At 41.8% G+C, this 26787-nt stretch overlaps 1 protein-coding gene across 6 annotated transcripts in view; it reads right to left on the bottom strand.

Moving 5' to 3' along the window:
- Positions 1–2000: 2000 nt before the first annotated feature.
- The window catches only part of LOC134536981 (dynactin subunit 1), a 58606-nt gene continuing 33819 nt past the window's right edge, over positions 2001–26787 (bottom strand). For 4 of the 6 annotated variants that reach the window (XM_063377102.1, XM_063377105.1, XM_063377106.1 and 1 more), the window contains 14 exons: positions 25878–26045; positions 24695–24827; positions 22499–22689; positions 17687–18013; positions 15507–15750; positions 13811–14010; positions 13042–13143; positions 12263–12388; positions 11405–11579; positions 9625–9797; positions 8574–8666; positions 6040–6195; positions 3627–3716; positions 2001–2556 (listed from right to left, as the gene is read on the bottom strand). In XM_063377102.1, coding sequence (XP_063233172.1) covers positions 2416–2556; positions 3627–3716; positions 6040–6195; positions 8574–8666; positions 9625–9797; positions 11405–11579; positions 12263–12388; positions 13042–13143; positions 13811–14010; positions 15507–15750; positions 17687–18013; positions 22499–22689; positions 24695–24827; positions 25878–26045 — 2319 coding nt within the window. In that variant the 3' untranslated portion in view covers positions 2001–2415. The remainder of the gene's footprint in view (positions 2557–3626; positions 3717–6039; positions 6196–8573; positions 8667–9624; positions 9798–11404; positions 11580–12262; positions 12389–13041; positions 13144–13810; positions 14011–15506; positions 15751–17686; positions 18014–22498; positions 22690–24694; positions 24828–25877; positions 26046–26787) is intronic. The other 2 variants (XM_063377104.1, XM_063377107.1) reach the window with 1 other exon arrangement.

The following is a 26787-nucleotide window of genomic DNA, read 5'->3' as shown; positions in this document are numbered from 1 at the left end:
TGCATTCGTAAAATCGGGGGTTGCCCATTTTGACCCCCCACCAACCAGAAGAAAAAGATTGGTTTATGTTTGTGTTAAATGTTTCTAGTACTATTCGTGTGAATTTGGTCATAAAAATAATATACTTTTAAAAATGATTACTATTAACACAACAAAAAGAAAATCCCCGACGGAAGCGTGTGAACATGGAATGTGTGCTGTCCCCCCCGGCACCACGCAGACGGGCGACCGCTCACTCACTCGCCTGCCCGCCGCATGTCTTGCCTTCCCATCCCAGCGCTGGGCTACCGTCTGTCGTGTAGCAAACATTAAAGATTATTTAATGTTTGCTACGCGACAGGATACCACATTATTTAAACCTGCCTGCGACTTGCCCGGGTCCTGGTTGATAAGCTGGAAGAATTTCTTGCCTTGCATTTCTACATGCTTCCTCTAATCAGCTTTAGCGCACCGTCTGGTCAGCGTGTGTGTTAGTGAAGCGGGATGATACGAGCGACGCTCAATGGTAGTTCTAGCGTGGTAAAACCTCTAAGTGCAAGGATCTGAACTGGTGCGCAGTCATCTCGTTCTCGTCAGATAACTGTGAAATTTGAGCGGTGACCGTAACATTATATGGCAGAAAAATAAAGTTAAAAGTTAAATGCTTTTCCCTCTGATACTTTCAAGAAATTTGTAACCGGTTTTTTACACCTAAAACATCAAAAACATGCCTTTTAGCCATTTTATCTCTCCAGTAAATCCTCTTTGATCTGATATGAAAAAAACCAGTTGGGCATTAACAAATTCTTAAATGCTTTTCGTAAACAAACTCCAGTAGGATATCTAGTGTAGTTTGTAAATCACGTAGGTTTTTGTGGTTGTGCACGGCACACGACTGTAGTTGCCATGCCTCACGTGCTGAGAATGATTTCCGGCAGGAAGGGAGAGTATATAGTTCATTTGCGGTAAAAATTAATACCTTTACGGCCCTTCTAAATTTTTCCATTAAAGAAATTTTGAAGTTCCAGTGATTTTCCAGCAGAAATAATGTTGTGTAACAAACAAATAAATTGTATCAAATCAATTAACGGCTGTCGCGGGAGCCCTTAAATATTATTCATTCTACCAGAAATGGACAATACAAACCTGGCTTCTGTCACACACAGTTTGGAGAAGGGGAGGAAGGATGTTGACAGTTTCACATGCCAAATATGTTGGTGAGGAGGGGGGGAGGACACAATGGTTTGTCAACTCTGAACTGTCTTTTTTGAAAATACTCTTTAACCAGAACATTAAATGTTGATTACATGTGATTCTAAACAAAACAATAGGCCCAACTGCTATTTTTTATGTCACAATCGTGAAATATATTGTGTAAGTACCATAAATAGCTATAAACTTTTTTTTTTTAAAAAAAAGAAAGACTAAATAACGACGAAATGTGTGGTTTTAAATGACGAAATCAGGTTCAAAATAAAACCATATAATCTTGGCTCTAGCTATAGCTGATCGTGGGTTTTCATGTGTGTAGTCACTGCTGTGTTCTTTAACTCTTGTAATTATTTGTCTGCCAGTTTGTCCTATATGTACTTTTTTGCCACAGGAACATGGAATCTTGTACACACCAGCTAGGTTTTCGGCAAGGGTTTTTGTCTTTCACCGATGTCGGAGACCTCTCAATCTTGTTTATGGGTTTCAGAACTGTGTGAATACTGTATCTTGCTTCCTGAGAATTCTTGCCACTTGGTCAAAAATTCCTTTGACATAAGGAATGAAGACTTTATTAGGAAGATGTTCTTTCTTTTTCTGTTGAGGTGGTTTCATGTCTATCCTGATTTCTGACTTTGGATAACCATTCGCTTGAAGAGCACATGTAAGATGTTTCATTTACAAATGGCTCGAGCTTTGTTTACCAAAGTTGAGATGACTGTTCTCTTCTGTGACCTACAATTCATATATATATATATATATTTATTTATTTATATATATATATATTTTTTTCATATAAAAATGCCTAGCAATTTAATATAATTTTTAGTCAATTTAATTTTTAACTCTCAGAATACAAGCAACATTTTGTGCGACATTAAGTTACGTACATAGTTGATTAGCTACGAGCTTATATAATAATTAACACATTTATATTATCACCTTACAATAAGTTAGCAATAAATAAAAACTTTTAAAAAAAATTATTCCGATGATTCTTAATATTACAAGACAATTCATTAGCATATATTTCTTAAGGTAGCTGTAAGCAGAGAAGACGGCTGTTATTAGGTTTGGACTCCTGTTCCACGCTGCAGAGCAGGCGACGGTGGTTCCAACGGGACGTGTGCGGAACGGCCAAATTTGCATTGCCGCAGGCAAGAGAGTAGTAGCATAAGGCTGGCTGCACCAAGCAAAAATAGCGAATACTTGTAGTCGTGCACGCCCCTAGTAGCACAGCGCCTGGTGCAGCCTCTGCACACCGTCCGTGTCAAGGTGCAAGGGCACCACCGCAGGGGCGTCACGTCTCTCCAGGGCCGCTGGCACGCTCAGCTGGCCAATCAGGCGAGGCTCGGTTTCCGCAAGTGCCTGTGAACAGCGTGTCGCCATCACCGTTAAACCACCACGTGTATCGCCCCACACGCTGTTGCTATCTATCTACCACGGCGGAGATTTTATCAAAACAACAGCACCAGACTATACCTGGAGACAAAATTTATGTTTTTTTTATTTATTGCTTAGTTTCATTTTTAAATTGGACAATATATGTGTTAGTGGTTTTTATTTTTATAAATCTGTTTATGTTGTGAAGATAGTGCAAATATTCAATGCATTGTCATGTTAAAACTTTTACCCAACAAAATAGTGCCATGTTGATAATGTTACAAGAAACATTTTACTACTTGGGGAATAAAAATTAATTGGCAAAACCTTTGTGTTTTAGTTTTAAGTATAGTTCAGAAACTGAGAGGAACATATAATATTATCCACTTGATCTTAATATTTTTGTTACAAACTACATGAAAAATAACATTAATTACATTTGGTATGCTATAAAGAGAAATATTTTTAGTGTTTCAAGTAAAATTTAGTTAAAATTCTATTTTATAAATTGAAAGCATTTTGGTCTTAAATGGTGCATAAAATGAACTTCAGTGTTTCATGGAATATGGTGTATTGACACTTTTCAGCTTAATTTGGTTTAATCACAATTCAGCATTACATCTTGTCCCAACCTATTTTTCAATTGAAATTAAAGATTAACTCCAAAAATTAAACATAAACATTTTGACCATATTTGATGGGAAATTGTATTGTGCGAGAAAGTTTCCATTTATTTCACCGTATACAAGACATGAATAGCGGGAAGTAATTGCCGCTATGTGATTTGATGGAAAGTATTACATTACACTAAATAACATGTAAATGGGACCTAAAGAAAATGTTAATAGTGTAAAAATGTGGGGTTTTACTGTTATTTTTTGATTTTCAAAAGACAGTTTTGATAATAGTGGGAAAACGTAAATGTGGGATTTTTCGTCCCTCCCCCTCAGTTAGTCTGTTGTGTTAAAAATCTGACATACAACTGGCCATTATTAAATGGCATATTTTCCAGTGTTTTGAGATGTAAATAGCTTAAACATTTTTGGACACCATACCTTGGCCAGCTCACGAGTTGGGAAGTCTGCAAAATCTGCTTCAACTTTTCCTCCTGCTTTTCGCTTCACAACTTCATGTAAAACTTCATCCTGAAAATAGCAATAAGTTGAAACTATTCAAAACTGACAACAAAAAAATACTGTTGCTATACCAAAATAGTTTTACACCTCTACTTATCATTTGACTTGATGTAAAAGTTTATTTTTAATTTGAATACAAGATGAAGATTAAATTTTTGCTTAAAATGAAGTCAAAAGATCACTAAAATATTCTACTACATTAAGAAATTCTATAGACACAACTCTGAGTGCTTCAGAGCATGTTTTAGTAGCACATCTGCATACCGCACATTGAATAATAATATTGAAAACATTTAGTGAGCTAACCAAATGTGACTAATGTAAATTAAAGGGGAAAGGATGTAAATCAAAAACTAGTAATGCAATAGTACGAGTTACTAATGTAGCTAGATTCGCAAGGTGAATCACTACAGTTAAAGCCTAGTCAGAAGCAACTCTTCAAAACGAGGTTGTTTGTGGCATAGCAGGCCGCTGCCCTTCCTGAATTTTCTTGCTATATTTTTGCTGGATTTCACCACATTCTAGTTTTTAATTTACTTTGAATATTGTTTTTATACTTATGATTATTCGGAAGCTTTTACAATTATGTTTCTAGAACAATAATTGTTTTGAAAATGCTGAACTCTTGCATTTCACACTTTTATCACTTTACTAGAGAGGAATGCTAAGAAGGAAGAATTAATAATTCTACGAAACATGCAAGGACTTCTGGAAGTTTTTATGGTAGTGAAATGAACTGCAATTACTACTTATTTGTTAAGTAAGAACTATGTTATGATTGGCTGATGGAGCCAGGCGGATACTTCCACCCCCTCCAACTCTGCTTGATGTGGACAAGGTAGGTTGTGCTTAGCAGTGGCGCTCACGTCAAATTTAAGTGACAAATTTAATGGCTGTGGTCCAAGCTAAGCTGTTTCTTAACCATATATCATTATTAATGTTGCATCTGAATTATTTGAGATAATTTATCATGTTTATTTAAAATAAGGCACCTATTCCAAGTACATACATACTTTGAAACTTGGTGTGATAGTCATCAGATCTGTGGAAATTGATTTTATTATTGTTTTTAGGAACAAATATTTAAGTTGGGTACATTATTATGTTTGAAATACACAAATCAATCATCATAGTTATTAAGATAGATTTATCGAACACCGTGTAGACACACAGAATTGTGTTATTACACTGTTACGAGCATCATGTAATGGCAGACAGTATTTTGTTTTTCTGTGAGAACTTAGAATAAATATATATAAATGTTCTAATCATTTCTTCAGTAAAGACAGTTTACCTAAAATCAAACGTAACATCAATGAACATTTTCAGAATTTATTTAAGAGTGTTTTTGTCCATATTTCAAGTCAGTTCTTCTTTTAGCCGGGTCGGTATGATTTGTAATATTTTGTGCAAATTCTGAAATACCATGTATTTTGCTCCATCTCTGTCAAGTGTGAATGTAAACAGCAGCCAATAAACATAAACAGTCCTAAAATTTGGTATGAAGACTTTATATATTTACAGCTTAAACTAACAAAACAATTTCAATTGTTTGTGTTCTAGGTATAATCTTACTCTTATATACATAAATTGTACAACTGCAGCATTATTTTAACAAACATAAGTAAGATTAATAAAATAGCTACAGTGCAAGTGTTATGCTTTGATAATGCCACCCTACTCCCCTCAAAAGAGGCATTTGATTAGGAGAAAAAAATGAGAGAGAAATGACTGTCGAAAAAATACACACTGTTTAAGATACGGTGAGACTTTTTGGAAAGGATCTTCAGTAAACATTCTGACAGCATATTATTGTGATGTAATAAACAAGGTAGTGCCAGATTAGTCATTCCTGTATTAATGGTCGTTTTGTTAATTTTACGAGAATATTAAGCTGCCAGTACACATTTTTCACTGAAGCACCTGTCAAAAGACTCGTAATATCTTGAACAGAGCGTAGTAAAATCTTAGAATTTTACTTTCTTTTTTTTCTTCAATGTCTGTAGTCTTGTGTGAAAAGCATAAACTTATTTAAGCCATTACCTCCTAACGTGAGTCATACATTTGTTTTATTTTTATATTGTTAGTTAGGCCTGAGGTGACACAACATAACAGCATGGTGGCAGTTATTATGCTAGGGAGAGTGAAGGTTAGCGTGCATCCGGAACAACTTGTCGACAGTTATGAACCCTTTTTAAAGACAAATGATTCTCTTAAAAAAAAAAAACAACCACAGGTGTTATTTATGGCCCCAAAAAACAGTGTTACATAAACATGTTAAATATTGCTGTTAATGCACTGTGTTGCTGAATGTCGGGGTGATAAGACTTGCCTGCAGGGCTTGCACTCTCCGCTGCAAGTCGAGTTGGCGCTCCTGCTTGTAGGCCAGGAAGCGGGTTGGCGCTCCCTGGTCCGCCCAGGCAGGCGAGCCGGGCACGCGGTTGCTGATGTCCAGCAGCGCGGGTCTCGCAAGCGCATCATACACCTCCTGCCGTGTCACGCACACAGCACGGCCTTTACCCTCCGACTACTGCCGTCGTTGGTACTCATTCTACCTATCTCAAGGCCTTTACCCTCCGACTACTGCCGTCGTTGGTACTCATTCTACCTATCTCAAGGCCTTTACACTCCGACTACTGCCGTCGTTGGTACTCATTCTACCTATCTCAAGGCCTTTACCCTCCGACTACTGCCGTCGTTGGTACTCATTCTACCTATCTCAAGGCCTTTACCCTCCGACTACTGCCGTCGTTGGTACTCATTCTACCTATCTCAAGGCCTTTACACTCCGACTACTGCCGTCGTCGGTACCCATTCTACCTATCTCACGGCATTTACACTCCGACTACTGCCGTCGACGGTACTCATTCTACCTATCTCACGGCCTTCACACTCCGACTACTGCCGTCGTCGGTACTCATTCTACCTATCTCACGGCCTTTACCCTCCGACTACTGCCGTCGTGGGTACTCATTCTACCTATCTCAAGGCCTTTACCCTCCGACTACTGCCGTCGTTGGTACTCATTCTACCTATCTCACGGCCTTTACCCTCCGACTACTGCCGTCGTTGGTACTCATTCTACCTATCTCAAGGCCTTTACACTCCGACTACTGCCGTCTTCGGTACTCATTCTACCTATCTCACGACCTTTACCCTCCGACTACTGCCGTCGTTGGTACTCATTCTACCTATCTCAAGGCCTTTACCCTCCGACTACTGCCGTCGTTGGTACTCATTCTACCTATCTCACGGCCTTTACCCTCCGACTACTGCCGTCGTTGGTACTCATTCTACCTATCTCAAGGCCTTTACCCTCCGACTACTGCCGTCGTTGGTACTCATTCTACCTATCTCAAGGCCTTTACCCTCCGACTACTGCCGTCGTTGGTACTCATTCTACCTATCTCACGGCCTTTACCCTCCGACTACTGCCGTCGTTGGTACTCATTCTACCTATCTCAAGGCCTTTACACTCAGACTACTGCCGTCTTCGGTACTCATTCTACCTATCTCACGACCTTTACCCTCCGACTACTGCCGTCGTTGGTACTCATTCTACCTATCTCAAGGCCTTTACACTCCGACTACTGCCGTCGTCGGTACTCATTCTACCTATCTCACGGCCTTTACCCTCCGACTACTGCCGTCATTGGTACTCATTCTACCTATCTCACGGCCTTCACACTCCGACTACTGCCGTCGTCGGTACTCATTCTACCTATCTCACGGCCTTTACCCTCCGACTACTGCCGTCGTTGGTACTCATTCTACCTATCTCACGGTCTTCACACTCCGACTACTGCCGTCGTTGGTACTCATTCTACCTATCTCCCAATTATTTTTAAAATGACAAAAACCATAAAAAACTACTTGTCAAGATTTCCTAAGTTGTACATATTAAAGTTTGATTTTGCCAAACAGTTCTAAGCATAAAAACACCAGGAAGAAATACTAAATAATTTCAGCACGCATGTAAAATAAGTATAAAAAGGCCTGTGCAAATATTTGAATTTTTGAATACCAATACTCATAATTAACTACTATTTGTATTCTATTTGACCTCAAATACTAACATTTTGAAATAAAAAATTTGCAAATACTTGTTAGCATACATAGTGAGATGTCATATTCCAACATTCACTGCTGAGATCAAGTCATTTGTGCGATATAAACACTCCCCCTTTTTTTTGTTTAATAGGTCTTCATAATAAAAAACAATAATAAGTGATGTTTTAAACATGCAACATGTATTCAAGCTTTTTTTTGCTACCGTCTCACTTAAGAAGAACGGAAAAACTTTCTATATTTTTATAAAAATATTCAAAAAGAACAATAGACAAGTTCATACTACTGGCTCGCTGTAGGAAAGGTTTTGACGGAGATTAAAAACTGACGAAAACTAGCTTCTACTGCGCAGCTTAGGTTCCCCCCTCCCTTCTTGGCGACAGAGAGGGGAGTGACGGAAATTCTCTGTCGCAAAGAAGGGAGGGGGGAACCTAAGCTGCGCAGTAGAAGCTAATTTTCGTCAGTTATTAATCTCCATCAAAACCTTTCCTACAGCGAGCCAGTAGTACTATGTATTTGTAAATATTTATTGTTATGAAATAAATAGGAGCAAAGAATTTGAGTTTTCACTTCATGTACATAAAATTCCAAACCTATTTTGTTTTGTTCATTTAACCTTGCGGACCAACCAGAAGCCGTAACTGATAGTGATACTGACTGATAAAGCAATCTTCCTCGACAGCTTGCGAGGCCTAGTGAAACAAGTGCCGCAGCTGGTTCGAGTGCAACGGAAACTACGGGTAAGCAACGTAATGCAGTGGAAACTGCTCGGCCACTCTCGGAGGTGAGGGAACCTACCTTCTGCAGCGCGGAGGCCTTCTTCAGGACCTCCGTGAGCGCGGCGTCGTGGTCAACGCTCGGCCCCGACCCCACGCTCGTCTTCTTGGGAACCTGCAGGGCAAAAGATCATCACGAGTACGACTATTGCTGTCCAACAACTATTACAGACCACGCTTGGAACATACCAGCCATTTTTTTTTATTTCTAAAAAAACCAATTAACCTGGTATTTTGGGTTAAACTAGGATTTTTTTATTTTTTTTAATTACATTAGATATTTTGGTTCACCGCATGTTCAAATGAAAGCCATACTACATCCTGCTTCCTGCCATTAATTTTGTACCAGAAAAGTTACAACATCAAAGAACATGAGTCCAGCAAATCTGCGCATCTGACCGGGAATCAAATCACAGAGAGGGTATTTCCGCATAAGAATAGGATTCACCATAGAATGGGTGATTCTCACAGAACAGGGATTCACAGTACAGTCAGAGATTTCCCACAAATTAGGAATTAACTATTTAATATTTTTAATTTCATAAGAGCATTTAGCTGAGTATAGGTAATTTAAAACTTATTTAAATGATCTTGATTTGTATACAATTTTTGTACCTGTAAATCACAAGAAACATTAATGAACAAACTTTTGATGTTAATTCTATTTAAAAATACATTATTAAAATAAACATTTGGTATTTTTTATAAAAACCACTTGGTTTAAACTTAAACCATTGAGGTTTAAATCAGCCGACCAAGTTTCTTCCAGGTTTTTCAAAGTCATCTCAATGAATATTCAAATCCAATAAAACTTAAGTGCTTCAAATTTCACATTGAAATACTCTCGAAGTTAAAACGTGAAGTTGTTTAGTATCGCCTATGATTCCAGAACCGTTTCAGCAACAGGAATTTGCTGTAGTCGAAAGTGTAAACAGTGAAACGTGTAGTTGACGATCAGGCCAGCCCCACGCACGGTAGAGAGGCAAGACGAGGTGGAAGAGGAGGTGGAGGAGGTGGAGGAAGGAGGAGGTGGTGGAGGAGGAGGAGGAGGTGGTGGAGGAGGCGACACTCGCCTGCAGAGGGGGCAGGCTGCTCAGCTGCTGCTTCATGAGCTGCACCTGCAGCTGGGACTTCTCCCTCCGCTGCGTCTGCAGCGCCAGCCGCAGGGCGTGCACCTCACGCCCCAGCTGCGACGAGTCTCGCACGCCGCCCACGTAGTTCCCCGGGGCCGGCCCCGCCAGCGCTGCTGGCAAGGACACACACTCTCCCATTTGCTGTCAAACCTTCAATTACACTTCATCTCTCCAGGAGGAACAAGAATTGGGTTGTCTGTTCCGGGAGAACAAGTTTGGAATCTGCTAAAATTGGCAATTTCGTAACATACAACGCAACAAAAATATTTGTCCAACACAAATTCCAGACAAACATTAAAAAATATATTTTTTTTTTTCAGCTTATATGTATTGCTAATTATGAAGTCTCAATCAGAAACATTGTTTTTCATATAAGGAAAAAAAAAATTATTTCTGTAACTATGAAAATTAATGCATTGGTAAAATGTGTTTTATCACTGTTAATTTTGAATTTTTGATTCAATTAATTTTTTTGGTATTAACTAGCAGCTTGAAATGTTTATACGCAAATAACTGTGCACTCAAATGCAATAAAATGTTGAACTTAAGCTTTAAGGCTTGGTCTCACACACCTGTTGAAGATTTTGTTTTTTTCATTATGATTTTTATTTAAGAGCTTTTCCTAAAATTTTAACTTGGTAAATCCCTTGCATTTGTCATTTCTTTTTCTGCCAAAAATATTTTCACCAGATATTCACTTAAAATAAAAGAGGTGTGAAAGTGACAATAATTTTGGAGACATACACGTCTTTTTACCCCCATGATATTACACTAAGTGAACTATTGTTGAAAATATTTGTTGCAGCACAAAAAAAGCCAGGGGTGGTAAAAATTTAAAATTTTAGAAATCACCATTAAGTAAAAAACGGTGACGAAAAAACAAAAAAAAAAATTACACCACGTGAGACTAAGCCACCATCGCGACCCCCCCCCCCCCCCCCCCACAAAAAAAAAAAAAACTTCTACTTGAGGATGATGATGATGATGATAATTATGCGATCAGCCCGACGTCTGAGATGTCAATGGTGTGACCAGGGTGCACTACTGCACTACCTAAGATGATACCATGACGGCTCACCCCTGATATCTGCAGGGTGGAGGTGAAGGGATAACACAACAAGCAGTTCTGGACCCAGGAGCAGGTGTGCAATCCCTGGCCCGGATGGGATGGAACCTGGGACCTTTAGCCTCACTAAGCTCATCAACCACAGCAACGACAGGTTAGATACCCTCACCCCAGGTCCCTTTTTAAATACTCAGGGTGGTTACTCATGTTGGAAACTTCGTGTGGACATGCGCCATTACCAGTTCTCACTTTACGTCATGGAGAACACCTGAAGGATGAACAGAGAGAGAGATGAACACGCAAAACACACGCAGGAAACAAGCCAAAATCAGCTGGTGTCGTTTTTATTTTGTGTGTGTTTGTGCAGTCATCTCTCTTCGTCCATTCTTTGGGTTTTTCTCCATGACGTACAGTGTAAACTATCTATGGCGTACGTCCGAAATAATGACTTGAAGTAACTTTTCCCTTTGCGAGAACCATCGAAAGAACACAGATGTGGTTGTGAAGGACATGATTATGCCGTGCAAAGGGGTTTCCCCCCCCCCCCCCCCTTTTCTTTCTCAACCCAGCGCTCTTAGCCGATAGGCCCTACCGCCCCGGGGCCCCCGCGGGCACGGATGCAAGGGCGTCAGAGCTCCGACGGGCAGGAGGTACCTGGCGCCTTGCCGCCACCGCCGTCCAGCGCCTTCTTGGAGTAGCCTTTCAGCTTCTCCTTGAGCTCCCCGCGCTCGCTCTCCAGCGAGTCGATGTCCGCCTGCAGGTGGTCCATGGTCTCCTCGAACTCCTTCTCCTTGCGCCGCAAGAGCTGCTGCGCATCGTCCAGCTTGCGCTGCGCAACACGCACACGCTCCCGCGATCTTCCTCCCGCATGACAACACCGCGATGCACGCCGACACAAACACCACGACACCAAAACGCAAATCAATACACCACTTAGCACTCAAAATGTAACTATAAAAACAAATTAATCTCGGCAATTTTCACAAAATTTTGACTCAAAAATTAACACCTCAAAAATAATTCGGTAACTTTAATTCAAGAATGATTGTTTGGGATAGTAAGTACTTTTTTTTAATTAAATCTAAGTAAAATGAGCTTATTTCTTACATACATGTTTTTATCTTGCAGTTACTAGTGATTACTTAAAATTGAAATGTTAATTTTTAATTTGAAAAAAACTTAATATTGCATGTTAGAGAGGATATACATTGATGACTTTTTTTTAAAAAAAATATGATTTTTCGAAGCAATGTTATTGATTAATAATTATTTTGACTACCTAAATAGTTATTAATTATTTTAATTTATTATCTTATAGTTCATTTATTTATTATTAATGTTTGATCTTTTTTTTTTAAATATTTAAAAAGAATAAAATTTTTTTTTAGGTTTTTGTTAGGGAAATTGCTCTAAAACGCAATTTATTTTGATTAATTTATGAGAGAAGTGTTTTCCCGGTGGTGCCCGCACCACCGATGCCGAGATGCCGAGAACGGCCCTGCTGAGACGCACCTGCAGCTTCTCGATGGTCAGCTCATTGTCCTTGTTGAGGCTGCCCAGCTTCTTCTCGGCCAGCTCCTTGCGTATCGTCATCTCGCTCAGCTCCTCCTGCTTCTGCTTCAGCGACAGCTTCAGCTCCTGTCCGACCAACCACCCTCGCTCAGCGCCGTCCGGCCAACCACCCTCGCTCAGCGCCGTCCGGCCGGAACCCACCTGCCCTATTGCTGGACTACCGCCCTCATCCGGGCCGATGGAGAATTCAGACCAAGGGCACAATAACATTTTTAAAAAAATATTGTTACCAAGAGATTTTTCTAGAGTTAATTTCATTTGGAGTGATTAGCTTTTTCCCGTAAGATACGAAGTTCATTGGAAAAAAAAAGTTAAATTTTTAATTACAGGTGGACGGGAATGGCATTTTTACTTTGGGACGGGATTCAATGGGGGAAGACACTGGATTTTTGGAATTGGGATCAGGAGCAAGAGCATGCAATTGTTTCTTTAACTTGATACACAGAAAATAATATTTACTATTAAAATTTATATATATTTTTTATAAACCATACACATTTAAAGTGTGTAGGGGGATGGGGGAGGGGAGAAATAACACAAATAAATACTACTATGGCACAGCTCTAGCTGCTGAATAAAAATTTTTTAGTGTGGAAAGAAATATCTTCATTTTTTTCCACACAACATAGAGGATGTAGGCAGGCCGCGCGTCATGCCAAAGCTACGTCAACTCGTAGAGCTCGGCTCGAACTGGGCGCAGAGCGAGAGACGCTGCGTACCTTGATGTCGCTCTCCTTCATCTCCAGCTTGTGCTTCAGGTTCTTGGTCTCTTCCAGCTCCTTCTTCACCGTCAGCGCCCGAACCACGATCGGCGGCGTGGGCTGGCGACAGAGCAGAGGACCGCCGTCACCCACAAGACACACCGAGACCTCTCCGCCACCGCCCGTCCGACAGAGAGCCCTGCACTTGATGCCTAGTAACGAAGGGAGCAAATTGTTATGACTCGCTCTGAGCACTCTGGCAAGCGGCTTCGAGGCTCGCCCTGAGTCAAACACGAGGTGTCAGCAATTTCAACACCGCCAGCGAAACAGCGACGCGGGTCGCAGACGGCCGACCGCCGCTGCGAGAGAAAAGGGGACAACACGGAACATCAACACGGACGCGGACAGAAGGATAAAAACGACAGCCACCGTCGAGAAGGGGCTTCTTCTGGTCACCGGCGACTGGACGGCTGAAGTCGCGACATCGGAACCACGGAGCGCCTTGGTCGTCGAGAACCTGCCGCGAGCGCGACCCTGCACAGCGTGGGTAAGGAACCTGCCGAGGTGTGGTAGCGAGGCTCCCCGATCATTGTCGGAATTAGGTGACAGCTAACACTGTAACGGTACGTGACAGTAAATCAAGTCTCTATATTGAATTGTCTTTCATTCTTAGTCTTGAGCCTCCTCTCACCCTGTCTTGGAATAGATAAAAATTGAGATCATCTTATAGATGAATCATAACAAAATGGTGCGGGAGAAAGGGGGTAGTAAGTACAGTATGCGCTACCTTCTCTTCGGCCTTGAGGTTGACGATGTCGAACTCCGCCTCCTGCATGGTCTGCATCAACGTGGCGACCTCCCCCAGGATGTAGCTGATAGAGTTCTTCACGCACTCGATCGGCGAGCGATCGTCCTGCTCGTACACCTGGTCGATGGCCGCCTGGCCGAGCTCCTTCAGCTTGTCGTGGGATATGCCGATGTCCGCCTCTGTGAACATAATCAGTTGCATTTACCTCTGAATACAGCCTCTACATTAACAATTAGACAAGTGAGTACCACACAGCTCACATCAGCTCATAGAAGCTTGGTGGATAACTCAATGTGATTTACTTTATCTGCCACATAATTGACCGTTACATAACTAACATTACAGTTAGCATAAATGTAACCTACTAAAAATTTTCAGAATCACAACTAAAATATTTTTTTTCTTTCAAATTATAATATCGACAAAATAAATTAAAATTTTTTTTATTGTTGTTAATGTCTTCATTTGCAACTACAGTAGAACCTCATTTTTACGTACCCGCGATATACTAATTCCCGCGATTAACGTATTTTTTTACATGCACTGTCAATTTCCCTATACTAATAATGCATTCTTTTCCCGCCTTGTGCAAAAGCATTTCCCACTGTTTACATAGAATTAGTGCTGTATTTTGTGGCAAACCATCAGAAAATTTAGAAAAAACAATAAATTCTCAAAATGAATAGCGTGAAGTTTAATTTATTATTAAGCGTTACTGCGTGAGTGTATGGTCATCACAGCTTCGTTCGCCATTGTAAACAAATTTTTTTTGTGCCACGTGCTATTGTATACCATACGGCCATGAACCAAACGTATGGTGACATAAACATGAAAATTAATAAGTACTTTTCTTAGCGTTCCCCTTTAATCTTAAATGTATTATGCATGAAAATAAAGGTGAAAACTCACATTTTAAATACACAAAAGAGCGAATTACTGTTCCATTATTAAAATACATTTTAAGCAACGTACGAGTTTCCTATAAATATGGCCTCTTCGTGCATATTCGGCTATGTTCGTTTTACTACATTAGAAACATTCTGAAAAGTCAAATGGCTGCAATGAATATCCAAACAATGCAATGGCAATTTAACTTCTATTCCTCAACGTAAACAATTACATTGATGGCAGTAGCGATTGGTTTATAGTATTATTTCTCAAAAATTTGAAATTAATAAAACTTTAACACATAATTAAATACAAAGTTCAAAAATCAATTGTGTTACAAAATTTCAGCACCAAGTGGCTATATCAAGATGCTTCAACATTCTCATCTCTTACACAAGAACAGCGATTTTCATGTTTAACTTTCGGCAATAATGAAGAACGGCGATATTGGATATATTTATAATTTTAATTATGTGAGATAGTGAAGTTCTAGTTAATATATACAAACATAACCATCTCTGACATATTATTTAGTGTGGTATATATTTTCTTATTTCCCATATAGTGAGATGATAAAAAAAATTTGAACATTTCCCTCATTTTGCATTTTCCCGGTTTTTACATATTTTTTTCCTGGTCCTTTGAAATATGTAAAAATGAGGTTCTACTGTACTTCTAAACGCATGCATTAGATGTATTATGGTTTATGAAACATGAGATGGCTGACAAATGGTATTTAGGAGCATCTGCAATATTGACTCCTGAAGGAACACAGGCCGGCACCGACCTCCGCTGGTGGCCACGTGGTGCAGGCTGGCCCTGACCGTGTCGAGCAGGGACCGCATGACGCGGGCCGCGTGTTGGCTGCACTGCTGCAGCCTGTCGGGCAGCGACGCCGGGAGGCCCAGCTGGGAGATGCTCCGGTCGTGCGGGAGGCCGCGCCGGATCACCTTCAGCTGCTGGGCGACGGTCTCCGCGGCGGTGACCAGGTGCTGCATGAGCAGCCCCATGTCCCCGCCCTCCTGGCCCGCCTGCGACCACACGCCACACGCCACGTGGGGGGACGGACACTCCTGCCTGCATGAGCAGTACCTACCACCATCGCAAACATACTGTCCACAACTCCCACCGTTACGTTCACCACTATTCGACATTCGTGCACTTCTCAAGAACGTGCAGATCCGCACGTGATTCCTTACTTGGAATTGGGTGTATTTCACAATGGGTAAGTTACCTACAAACAAGGCTTTCACAATTATCAGTAATAGACATAATGTCCACAACACCCACGATACGTTCACCACTATTCAACATTCGTGCACTTCTCAAGAACGTGCAGATCCGCATGTGATTCCTTGCTCGGAATTAGGTGTATTACACAATGGTAAGTTACCTGCAAACAAGGCATTTGCGTTTCCCACTGAAAGAGCATCAACCAGATGCACAGCAGGTAGATCAGCTACCTACGATCGGTAAAGTACCGAGCAATGGGCACAGGAGTACCTGGAGCACCAACGAAGCCAGTAGAAGGGGAAGTACTACTGGCTCGCTGTAGGAAAGGTTTTGATGGATATTAAAAACTGACGAAAACTAGCTTCTACTGCGGAAGTTAGGTTCGCCACTTCCTTCTTCGCAACAGAGAGGGGAGTGACGGAAATTCTCCGTCGCAAAGAAGGGCTGGGGGGGGTGGAAACTAAGCTGCGCAGTGGAAGCTAGTTTTCGTCAGTTTTTAATCTCCATCGAAACCTTTCCTACAGCGAGCAAGTAGTAGTAAAATAGTGCTATTTCAGCAGTTTTCGGTACTTAAATTTAAATATTGTATTGGTAAAAATTTTATAAATTTTAATATTAAATTATCGGTAATAGACATAATGTCCACGACACCCACCGATACGTTCACCGCTATTCAACATTCGTGCACTTCTCGAGTACGTGCAGATCCGCACGCGATTCCTCACTTGGAATTAGGTGTGTTACCTGCAAACAGGGCATTTGCGTTTCCCACTGAAAGAGAAGATACTTGGAAGGGTTTTGTTTCTGTGGCCTCGACTACCTTGATGGTGTAATCTTAACTCCGGAAGAGCACCGACCAGACGGGCAGCGGGTAGGTCGGTAAAGCACCGGGCGACGGGCACAGGAGTACCTGGCCAGCAGAAGGGGAAGTGAAGAGGAGTACCTGGCCAGCAGAAGGGGAAGTGAAGAGGAGTACCTGGCCAGCAGAAGGGGAAGTGAAGAGGAGTACCTGGCCAGCAGAAGGGGAAGTGAAGAGGAGTACCTGGCCAGCAGGAGGGGAAGCGAAGAGGAGTACCTGGCCAGCAGAAGGGGAAGTGAAGAGGAGTACCTGGCCAGCAGGAGGGGAAGCGAAGAGGAGTACCTGGCCAGCAGGAGGGGAAGCGAAGAGGAGTACCTGGCCAGCAGAAGGGGAAGTGAAGAGGAGTACCTGGCCAGCAGGAGGGGAAGCGAAGAGGAGTACCTGGCCAGCAGAAGGGGAAGTGAAGAGGAGTACCTGGCCAGCAGGAGGGGAAGCGAAGAGGAGTACCTGGCCAGCAAGAGGGGAAGCGAAGAGGAGTACCTGGCCAGCAGAAGGGGAAGTGAAGAGGAGTGCCTGGCCAGCAGAAGGGGAAGTGAAGAGGAGTACCTGGCCAGCAGAAGGGGAAGTGAAGAGGAGTACCTGGCCAGCAGAAGGGGAAGTGAAGAGGAGTACCTGGCCAGCAGAAGGGGAAGTGAAGAGGAGTACCTGGCCAGCAGAAGGGGAAGTGAAGAGGAGTACCTGGCCAGCAGAAGGGGAAGTGAAGAGGAGTACCTGGCCAGCAGAAGGGGAAGTGAAGAGGAGTACCTGGCCAGCAGAAGGGGAAGTGAAGAGGAGTATCTGGCCAGCAGAAGGGGAAGTGAAGAGGAGTACCTGGCCAGCAGAAGGGGAAGTGAAGAGGAGTACCTGGCCAGCAGGAGGGGAAGCGAAGCGGGTACCTGCATCAGGGCCCGCAGCCCGAGCGCCTGCACGCGCACGTTGTCGCAGGCAGCGGCGAGGGCGAGGCAGCAGTCCGCCACGAGGCAGGCCTGGTCCGCGCGCGCCTCGGGCCCCAGCAGCGCCGGCAGCACGCTGCAGAAGTAGTGCAGGCTGCGCTCCAACTGCTGGAGCTCTACAGTCTCGTCCAGCTGGTCCCTGCGGTGGAGCTCCAGCAGCGAGTCCAGCACCTTCTCCTGGACCGCCATGTCGGGGTAGCTGCCCCCCACCTTGAGCAGCGTGGCGGGGGCGCAGGTGTTCATGCCCGCCACCAGCTGGTGCAGTACCGTCTGGACCACACAAAACACGGCGCAACTGTCGGCTGGCGCTGGGATGGGACTGTCCCCGCAAAACCCACCAGCTAAGGATCACACCGGCCGTGTTTCCACACTTACAAATGCACAGGTTCAACCTTGCTGGAAATACCACACGACACACGGCAGAGGTCACTACAGATTACACAGGCCTGCAATGAAAAAATTGTTTGGAATTTAAAGGGTGATTCTTAAGTATTTTAGTGTGCTCAATTCAGGAAAAATATTTTAAAAAGTCCATCACGTACAGTTTTTTTACAAAATATACTTACCGTACAATTGTTATATTACAATTTTCCCCTCAGGAGTAAATGCATACACTAATGTTTTCTGATTTTGTATATTTATAATTATAATTGCGGGGTCTAATTAGTTTTAATTGTTTTAAAGATTTCTGGTATAAAAGCATTAAAGTTCAAGAGCAGGTGATAAAGATGACTTTCGGTAGAGGAATGAGAGCAGCCAGGGTGAAGAGGTTCTTGGCCGCCAGACAGCCAAGAACATGTTCAATCAGGTTCTAACAGGATTTTTCATGTTCTGTCCTTCTCGTTCATAGCACTTCTTACTTTCCTTCTATCATTCTTCCCTTGGTGTGCCGACCTCCGTAGCGTAGTCGGATGCACACCGGCTTACGGTGCGAGGGGTTCTGGGTTCGAGTCCCGGGTAAGGCATGGGTGTTATTTACAAGCTACAAATTGATTGATTAGGGCATGATAATGATTCGAATATGGACGAATTGTACAGAGATTTTATTGATAAGATATGATAAAAGAAAAAAAAGCTTCGTATAAGGACACGCTCATTTCTGGCTGAACAGGTACCCCCCAAGGCCATAACTATCAAGGTAGAAGAAGAAGGTTCCCTTGGTGTTGACACAGTTAACGTGGTCTTACAGTCGTATAAAATCTAATTTTCTCTTGGTTATGTTTGTGTGTGTTTTTTGTTTTTTTGACCACTGACTTATTTATTTATTTATAAAATGACCTCCAGAGGATGTCGTGTTTCTCCTGATAAGTTTTGTTATATTTGTGGAAGTTTTATTGTGAAAAAACAACAGAGAAATATTACTGATTTTGTGAAAACAGCGTATTTTGCCTATTTTGGTATGAAGCTAGGGGACCAAGACAAATCGTGGGCACCACATAAAGTGTGTTCTATTTGTGTAGAAGAACTTCGTCAGTGGACCCAAGGTAAGAAAAAATCTTTCCGATTTGGAATCCCCATGATCTGGAGAGAGCCTCGTAATCATTCAGATGATTGCTATTTTTGTTCTTGCGATATTCAAGGTTACAATTTGATTAATAAGAAACAGATTTTTTATCCAAATATTCAGAGTGCTATGCGTCCTGTTCCCCATGGTCCAGATATTCCAGTACCCGTTGCTCCAAAGTCATTAGATGATATATCACTACCAGAAACATCTGAAGAAGAAATCACTGTTTCAGGTGATGAAGAATTCTATATACCTCAAAGTGAACCTCAACTGTTTTCCCAATGTGAATTGAACGATTTGATCAGGGATTTAAGTTTATCTAAAGAATCTGCTGAGTTGCTATCTTCTCGACTGAAAGAAAAAAATTTATTAGCTCCAGGTACTTCTTTCTACTGGTACAGAAACCGTGAAAAACATTTCACTCCATTCTTCACTCAGCATGAGGAACTGGTTTACTGCCATAATATAACAGCGTTAATGGGTATGTTTAATATTGAGTATAATAGCAATGAATGGCGTCTTTTCCTTGACTCGTCAAAGAGAAGTTTTAAAGGCGTACTTCTGCACAATGGTAATAAGTATGCATCAGTACCAGTAGCCCACTCTGTTTACTTGAAAGAGCGTTATGAAAATTTAGAAATGATATTGTCAAAGATTAATTATAATGAACATATGTGGACGATTTGTGGAGATTTAAAAGTGATCTCGATGTTACTGGGACAGCAGGGAGGGTACACAAAATTCCCATGCTTTATATGTGAATGGGACAGTAGAGACAAAAGTTCACATTGGATTAGTGGCCAAGAAGAGAAGCATTAGTACCAGGAGTTAAAAACGTGTTAAGAGAAAATCTTGTCGAACCAGAGAAAGTTCTTCTGCCCCCACTCCACATTAAATTGGGTATTATGAAGCAATTCGTCAAAGCATTGCCAAAAGATGGCCCGTGTTTCAAATACTTGGGAGAAAAGTTTCCAGGATTGTCTGAGGCGAAATTGAAAGAGGGCATTTTTGTCGGCCCTGATATTCGTAAGTTGATGAAAGATGATGTGTTTGAGACGAAAATGAATATAACAGAAAAAGAGGCTTGGCTTTCTTTGAAAGAGGTAATAACCAAGTTTCTAGGAAATTATAAGGACCCTAACTACATGTTCATTGTAGAGAATATGCTGACTAAACTGAAAAATCTGGGTTGTTCGATGAGTTTAAAACTTCACTTCCTGAATTCCCATCTTGACTACTTCCCACAAAACCTAGGAGCTGTGAGTGAGGAACAGGGTGAAAGATTTCACCAAGACGTGAAAGAAATGGAAAGGAGGTATCAAGGTCGATGGAACATTACTATGATTGCTGACTACTGTTGGATGCTGAAGAGGGACTTACCGGACAAAGTCTACAAACGAGAAAGCCATAAAAGGAGCTTCAAAAAGAAGAGAATGAGGCATAATGAAGACGAATAAACATACAAATTGGTCATATCATACAGTAAATGGTGTTAAAAGCGCTCTAAGTGATTTATGAACAATAAATTTTATGATAAATAAAAATAAAGTGAAGTTTCTTGATCATTTATAAAATTGTATTATTTCTCCTAATTTTTATTTGCATTTTGTAGGAAAACCTTACGTGATGGAAAAAAACCATGGTCATATTTGGATTCAGCACACTTAAAAATATAAAGTTCAGCCACCAAATGTGAAACAATTTTCAAAAATTCGAAAAATGCAGGCCTGTGTTATTGATTGGGGCTGCGATGCAATGTCTGCTAATGGGAATGTCCCAAAAAAAAAACCCACCAGCTAAAGATTACATCAGCCGTGTTTCCACACTTATAAATGCACAGCTTGAACCTTGCTGGAAATACCACACGACACACGGCAGAGGTCACTACAGATTATCGACTGGGGCTGCGATGCAATGTCTGCTAATGGGACTGTCCCCGCAAAACCCACCAGCTAAAGATCACATCGGCCGTGTTTCCACACTTATAAATGCACAGCTTGAACCTTGCTGGAAATCAAACCCAGTTAACCTTGGTGGGAGCTCCGGCAAACGAAGTTTCCTAAAGATTCTTCGAAGACTGCCACCACTACTTTCCCTTCTTTCATCGTTCCAGATTGTCACTCCGGTTCACGTCTGATGACGATGGCAGGCTTAGGCGGTTTTGCATTTAGCCCACTGGCCTAGAAAACAACAGGCAGTTTCCATCCACTGCATGATCACACCCAAATATTCACACTTGGAAACGAGGTAGAAACTACCGAGGGCTGGTGTGTCTTCTCGGGGTATTCCTAATCCTCCCACCGATGAAACAATCAGTCACTACCCACGGGGCTCACTTAATGTCATCTTTTGAGGCTACAGATGTTTACTTATTTCAACCTTAATCAGATTATAATCCTATACACATTACTCTTATCCGTCGGTTCTTGATCTAACAGATTGAGATTATTCCTAAGACTTTGCCTCAAACCTCAAATGCAATTTTGTAACTTCTTTTCCTTGTTATTATGGGCTATTCCAGTACATATATTTATCTCAAAAGTTCTCTCGCATTTTAAGTTTGGTCTCAAGTTATTTTACCAGATATTTACTAAAGTGTTATTTACGAGCTGTAGAATGTCATACAAGTATCCATTACATGAAACCACTTGGTAAATATCTAATGAAAATAATTGGTGACGAAGAATAAAATGTATGGCAGCTATCGAGTTAAATTTACAGGAATAGCCCTATAAATCAAAGTAATCTCATAAAAATGAGACTGAGCCTTAAGTTAACTTGTGGTGGGCCGAAACTCGCGTTTTACTACACTGGAGTGGTTTCCCTCGGCAACACGGTGGCAGAGTTCAGTGGCGTAGCCGGGATTTGTGTATGGGGGGGGGGTGGTTAAGAAGCATGCCCCCCCCCCCTTCCCCCGTATTAAAGCGGTGGGTCCATTTCGATTTTAAGGTGTAAAATAGTGCTATTTTAGCAGTTTTCGGTACTTAAATTTAAATATTGTAATGGTAAAAAAATTTTTATTAATTTTAATATGAATTTTGTTTTTGAGTGATGAATAAGAAATTAATTAAAGATTTGGTGCTAAAGGGGGGGGGGGGATGTTTGAACCCCTAAAACCCCACACCCCCCCTGGCTACGCCCCTGGCAGAGTTGACAGAGGTGATTGTGGGCGTAAACTCGCGTTTTGTTTTATTACACTGGAGTGGTTTCCCTCAGCAACACGGTGGTAGAGGCGACTTGTGACAGACCTGCAGCGAGAGCAGGAGGTAGGAGAGGCGGGACTTGAAGGCGGACTGCTGCACGGCGTGGCCCCCCACGACGGCCGCGCGGTCCACGCGGTTCACCTCCGGGAACTTGTCGCGCAGCTGCGCCAGCAGCAGCTCCACCTTCCACAGCATGCGCGGCACGAGCAGCAGCGCCAGCACGGCGTCGTGGTCGCCTGCACGCACGCGACCGGCCACACACACTCGCCCGTGTCCCACGAGGGAACATCTCCTATCGTCAGAGACCGGAAAAATTCGCCGATTCATTTTTCATGACAGCCTGAAATTCAAATAGTTGTACCTCAGTGCTGCCCCTCTGCCATTGGGCTCACAACTCGCCTGTGGACGACTCCGGGCCGGCGAGAAAACACCCGTCCCAAGCCGTGTCGAATCACCAGGCCGCTAGGTCGGGACACCTTCCGCAAGACAGCAGCCAATGAGAGGGGTGACGTTTGACCGAGTGTACGTGGAACTATGAAGTTCATCCTGGAGGTCGTTGAACCCGCAAATTTTTCCGGTCCCTACTTATTATTATAGGAATAGTTGCGTATGTGTATTGTAACAGTCGTGTGTTGAGGTTCCAAAAGGGATGAGAGATTCTGGCGATTCACCGATCAGAACCCAGCCGATTCACGTTCCAGCACCGCTGGTAATTCATTCGCCTAGCTCTAGGCCCCCCACACATACAACTGCGTGCACGGACATCGGCACAACGAAGGATATCAATAGGTGCAGGCACGTCGAAATGCGGATCCACAAGTTAGAGAGAGCCCCAATACGAATACTTGAATCGACTGCGGGGCAGAGCAAGTCGCTGGTGATCTCAGACACAATGAACAGTGAATGATTCATCTCAAATTTTGGCTGTGCTAGTGACTGCATCTTGCAATCAATTACAACTTTAATATGGTTGACAAGGTAGAGATACATTAAACAACCCTTCATCTAAATAAAGACAATAGTTGAGATACTGATTCAGTGATGAATACGTAATACTTGTGCTGCCTCATCTAAAAGGCACCTCATAACATGAGCTTTACTATCTGCGCCATAGACCCTAACAAATGCAGCGGTCAGGAGTACTGTAGTTCAACATTCACGTGCTGACAGACCTACAAACCGTGCAACTGGCCAAATTTTCATTACCTGACATTTGAGGTTGATCTAAACCATCAGACAGGCAAGTGTGACATCTGAGGCGATGGGAGACACAAAGGGTTGGACTGAACAGTTTTCTGGCACAGCGACAGGGTGGTTGAAAATACTGAACGGCCAAGTAAAGATTTGCGCAGGAGCTATGCCAGATCTCTGACAGCTACAGAAAATAACAAACTTACGATTAAACTAAGTTTAAGCACGGAAACCTGAAAACCGGATAATCCGGGCCCTAATGACTGAGAGTTGACTGTAATTCTAAACTCAAATTTTTTACACTCGTGCATCAGCGAGGTAGAATGAGCACACACCCCCTCAAATCAAATTCAAATTAAAAAGTCTTTATTTATGCATTTTTACAAGGACTGTACAATAGTAGTTGGTACTCCAGCACTCTGTCCTCTTTTACCAAAGGACGTAACATATTTAGTAAACATTATAACTATTCACACATATACATACATATATATATTTTTTTTTTTTTTCCCAGGATCTCCTAGAAGGAAAAGTTTAAAAAACCTTCTGCATTATTTGGAGCCCAGGGTTCAATGTTTTCTGTTCGCTTGGACACTAATTGCAGGACGCACTAGATAGAAGTGTGTTTGGTATTACGTACATGCATTATAATTTCTAAACTCTTCCAACCAACAGTGGACTCTCAAGCTACATTATATTTTAGTTATTTTACAAGTTGAGGTGTAAAAAAATTTAGAGAGTTTTATTTGTGTGCATTTTAAAGAAAAATAATTATTATATCTACAACTACATATCCTAGTGCAGTAATACATAAAATTCTGATTACAATATTTCAATAAAAAGGCGTTCAAGTAGGAATATTTAGTAAAAGACTTTGTTTTTTTTATTTCAACTTTACGCAAAAAACGATAATCGGTAATCGTAATCTGTAATTGCAATTATTAGTGTAATAATCGGTAATCGGTAATCGTAATCGGCAAAGTATAATCTGTGCATCACTAATTACAATAACAGAAACAAAGCAGTATATGAAATATGTACATTATTTACCTCCTCGGCTCATGAAGGAATCCGGCATGTAAGCCGTGAGGTACTGCACGTGCTGGTTCGACTGTTGGACGTCGATGCGACGCAGCTCCAAGTCTATGGCCCTGGTGTGCGCCTTCGACTCTTCAAACATTTTCTGAAACACATCATGCATTCACAATCAACAATCAACATTTTTGCATAGCTAAATGATCGGTACCCATTAATTAAGCTGAGCGGTTGTTGACTTGAATACCAAACAGATAAATAACACACAATATGTAAATACATGTTTCTATGAATTAAAGGATGTATGATCAAACAAAGAATGGAAATTTTTGTTTTCACATTCACAGGGTTCTTGCAGTTTGGTAAACATTTACATTCCAAAAAAAAAATGGATCATTGACTAAAATGTTACAAAGATATCATATCTGCAAATTTAACACTTGGGAACACTCAGTACCTACTTCAGAGCTGTTCACAAGGTAACACAGCAAAGGAAAATATCTACCCCGAGTGCAATATCTCTATTCAGAGCCAGTGTAGCCTCTGCCAAGTACACACCCTCTTGATCTGTACTCTCTCCCTTTAGTTTCCTCCAAAAACTCTCCCTGAATGTGGCAGAACCAGGGACTCAACAGAACATGCTGTTCACAGATTTACTGAATTTACAGAATTTCAGAATCTCTTATGTTTTTCCATAAAAAAGAGTAAATACCACGGAGGTACAGAAAAAATACATCTGAAAACACTTGTAAAGAGCTTTATGAAAATAAATGGACTTTGCCTCTGCCTAACAAGAGTCACCAATATTTACAAACGACATAACACATCAGTCAACAGCAGTCTCTCGCCTGAACAAGGGATGGGCCAGACCTCAAGATGTAAGGCTGACTTTTTTTGTCATCCTTCGTGTTTGAATCGTGTTACTTCGGCTATTTTTCCTTTTTTTTTTTGCTTGTCAGAAGTTCTTTTTTTAACAACAATCACCATTTATTGGATGGCAAACGTTTTTTTTTTTTCCCTTTCGTTAAAAAAAATCTTTTTTTACAAGGATATATTGTCTTAATCTACAATTTATTATTATCAAATGCAGTTTTTTTTTTCTCTGTGGTTCTGTGTTTGTTTATGTCATTTGTTTGATGGCAATCTGATTGCTACGGTCTACGATGAATTCCTGGTCTATGAGGTTGTTTGTCAGCACCTTGAAGTCCAGCATGTCGGGCAGGGCGGAGGCCGGCTGGGCCGACTCCTGCTGCTGCCTCAGCTCCTGCAGCGCCTCCTGCAGCCGCTGCACCAGCTCCCGGAACTTCAGGATGGTCTGCTCGCGGTCCGCCAGCGTCTCCAGAGCCGCCTCCTTCTCCCGCATCGCCTGCACCCAGCGCCAGCCACGGCCTCGCTACACTCTCCCCCGAACTCTCACTTCTGCCAAGACCTCGCTACACTCTCCACTACCTCCACTTCTGCCAAGCCCTAGCTTGCTGTTGGTGACGAGGGGCAACACGGCAAGATGGAACCGACACTGCAACATCTGCAGTGTTCAAACTCGTACAGCCTTAGAGGGGAGAGAATGATCCCAAGATGTTATTGCTCTCTTGACTCAAAAGTGTTTTTCAAATTTATGGTTTACCATTAAGCATGGTAACGGACAACACCACGTATTTTGTGCCTCGACCAATGAAAAGTCTCGCCTTAAACTGAGGAGCAAAATTTAATTCAATACTGGCCAGAATCTAATGCAGCTGAACGGGCAAATTTTTGTTTTGAAATCTGAGGTGAAAGCTTACCAAACACACGCAAGTGGAGCTCACTCGGCACTGTTGAGATTGGATTGATTCTTAAAAGTAAAACCCAGAGGCAGACATTTAAGACGATAGGACTTATTTTACTTAAGCTCACTTAATGTAATTTGCAGAGTCCTGAAGTTTATTTGCTGACAAATGCCCAGAACACATATTTTTTCATCTCCCTTGTATCTTGTTTTAAATCTGAAGGGCTATCTCATATTGAACTTTCTTAGAACCTTATATCAAAACTCAAAAAGCAAGTTAGCAAGCGACTGCTGGAAATTAAAATCGTGTGGCACCCACCGTTGCTGCTTAGGTATTTACTGA

Source organism: Bacillus rossius, chromosome 11 (assembly GCF_032445375.1).
Source record: "Bacillus rossius redtenbacheri isolate Brsri chromosome 11, Brsri_v3, whole genome shotgun sequence".
In the NCBI taxonomy this organism is placed as follows: Eukaryota; Metazoa; Arthropoda; class Insecta; order Phasmatodea; family Bacillidae; genus Bacillus; species Bacillus rossius.
Note: the sequence above shows the minus strand (reverse complement) of the source record. Positions and strands in the feature narration are given on the sequence as shown.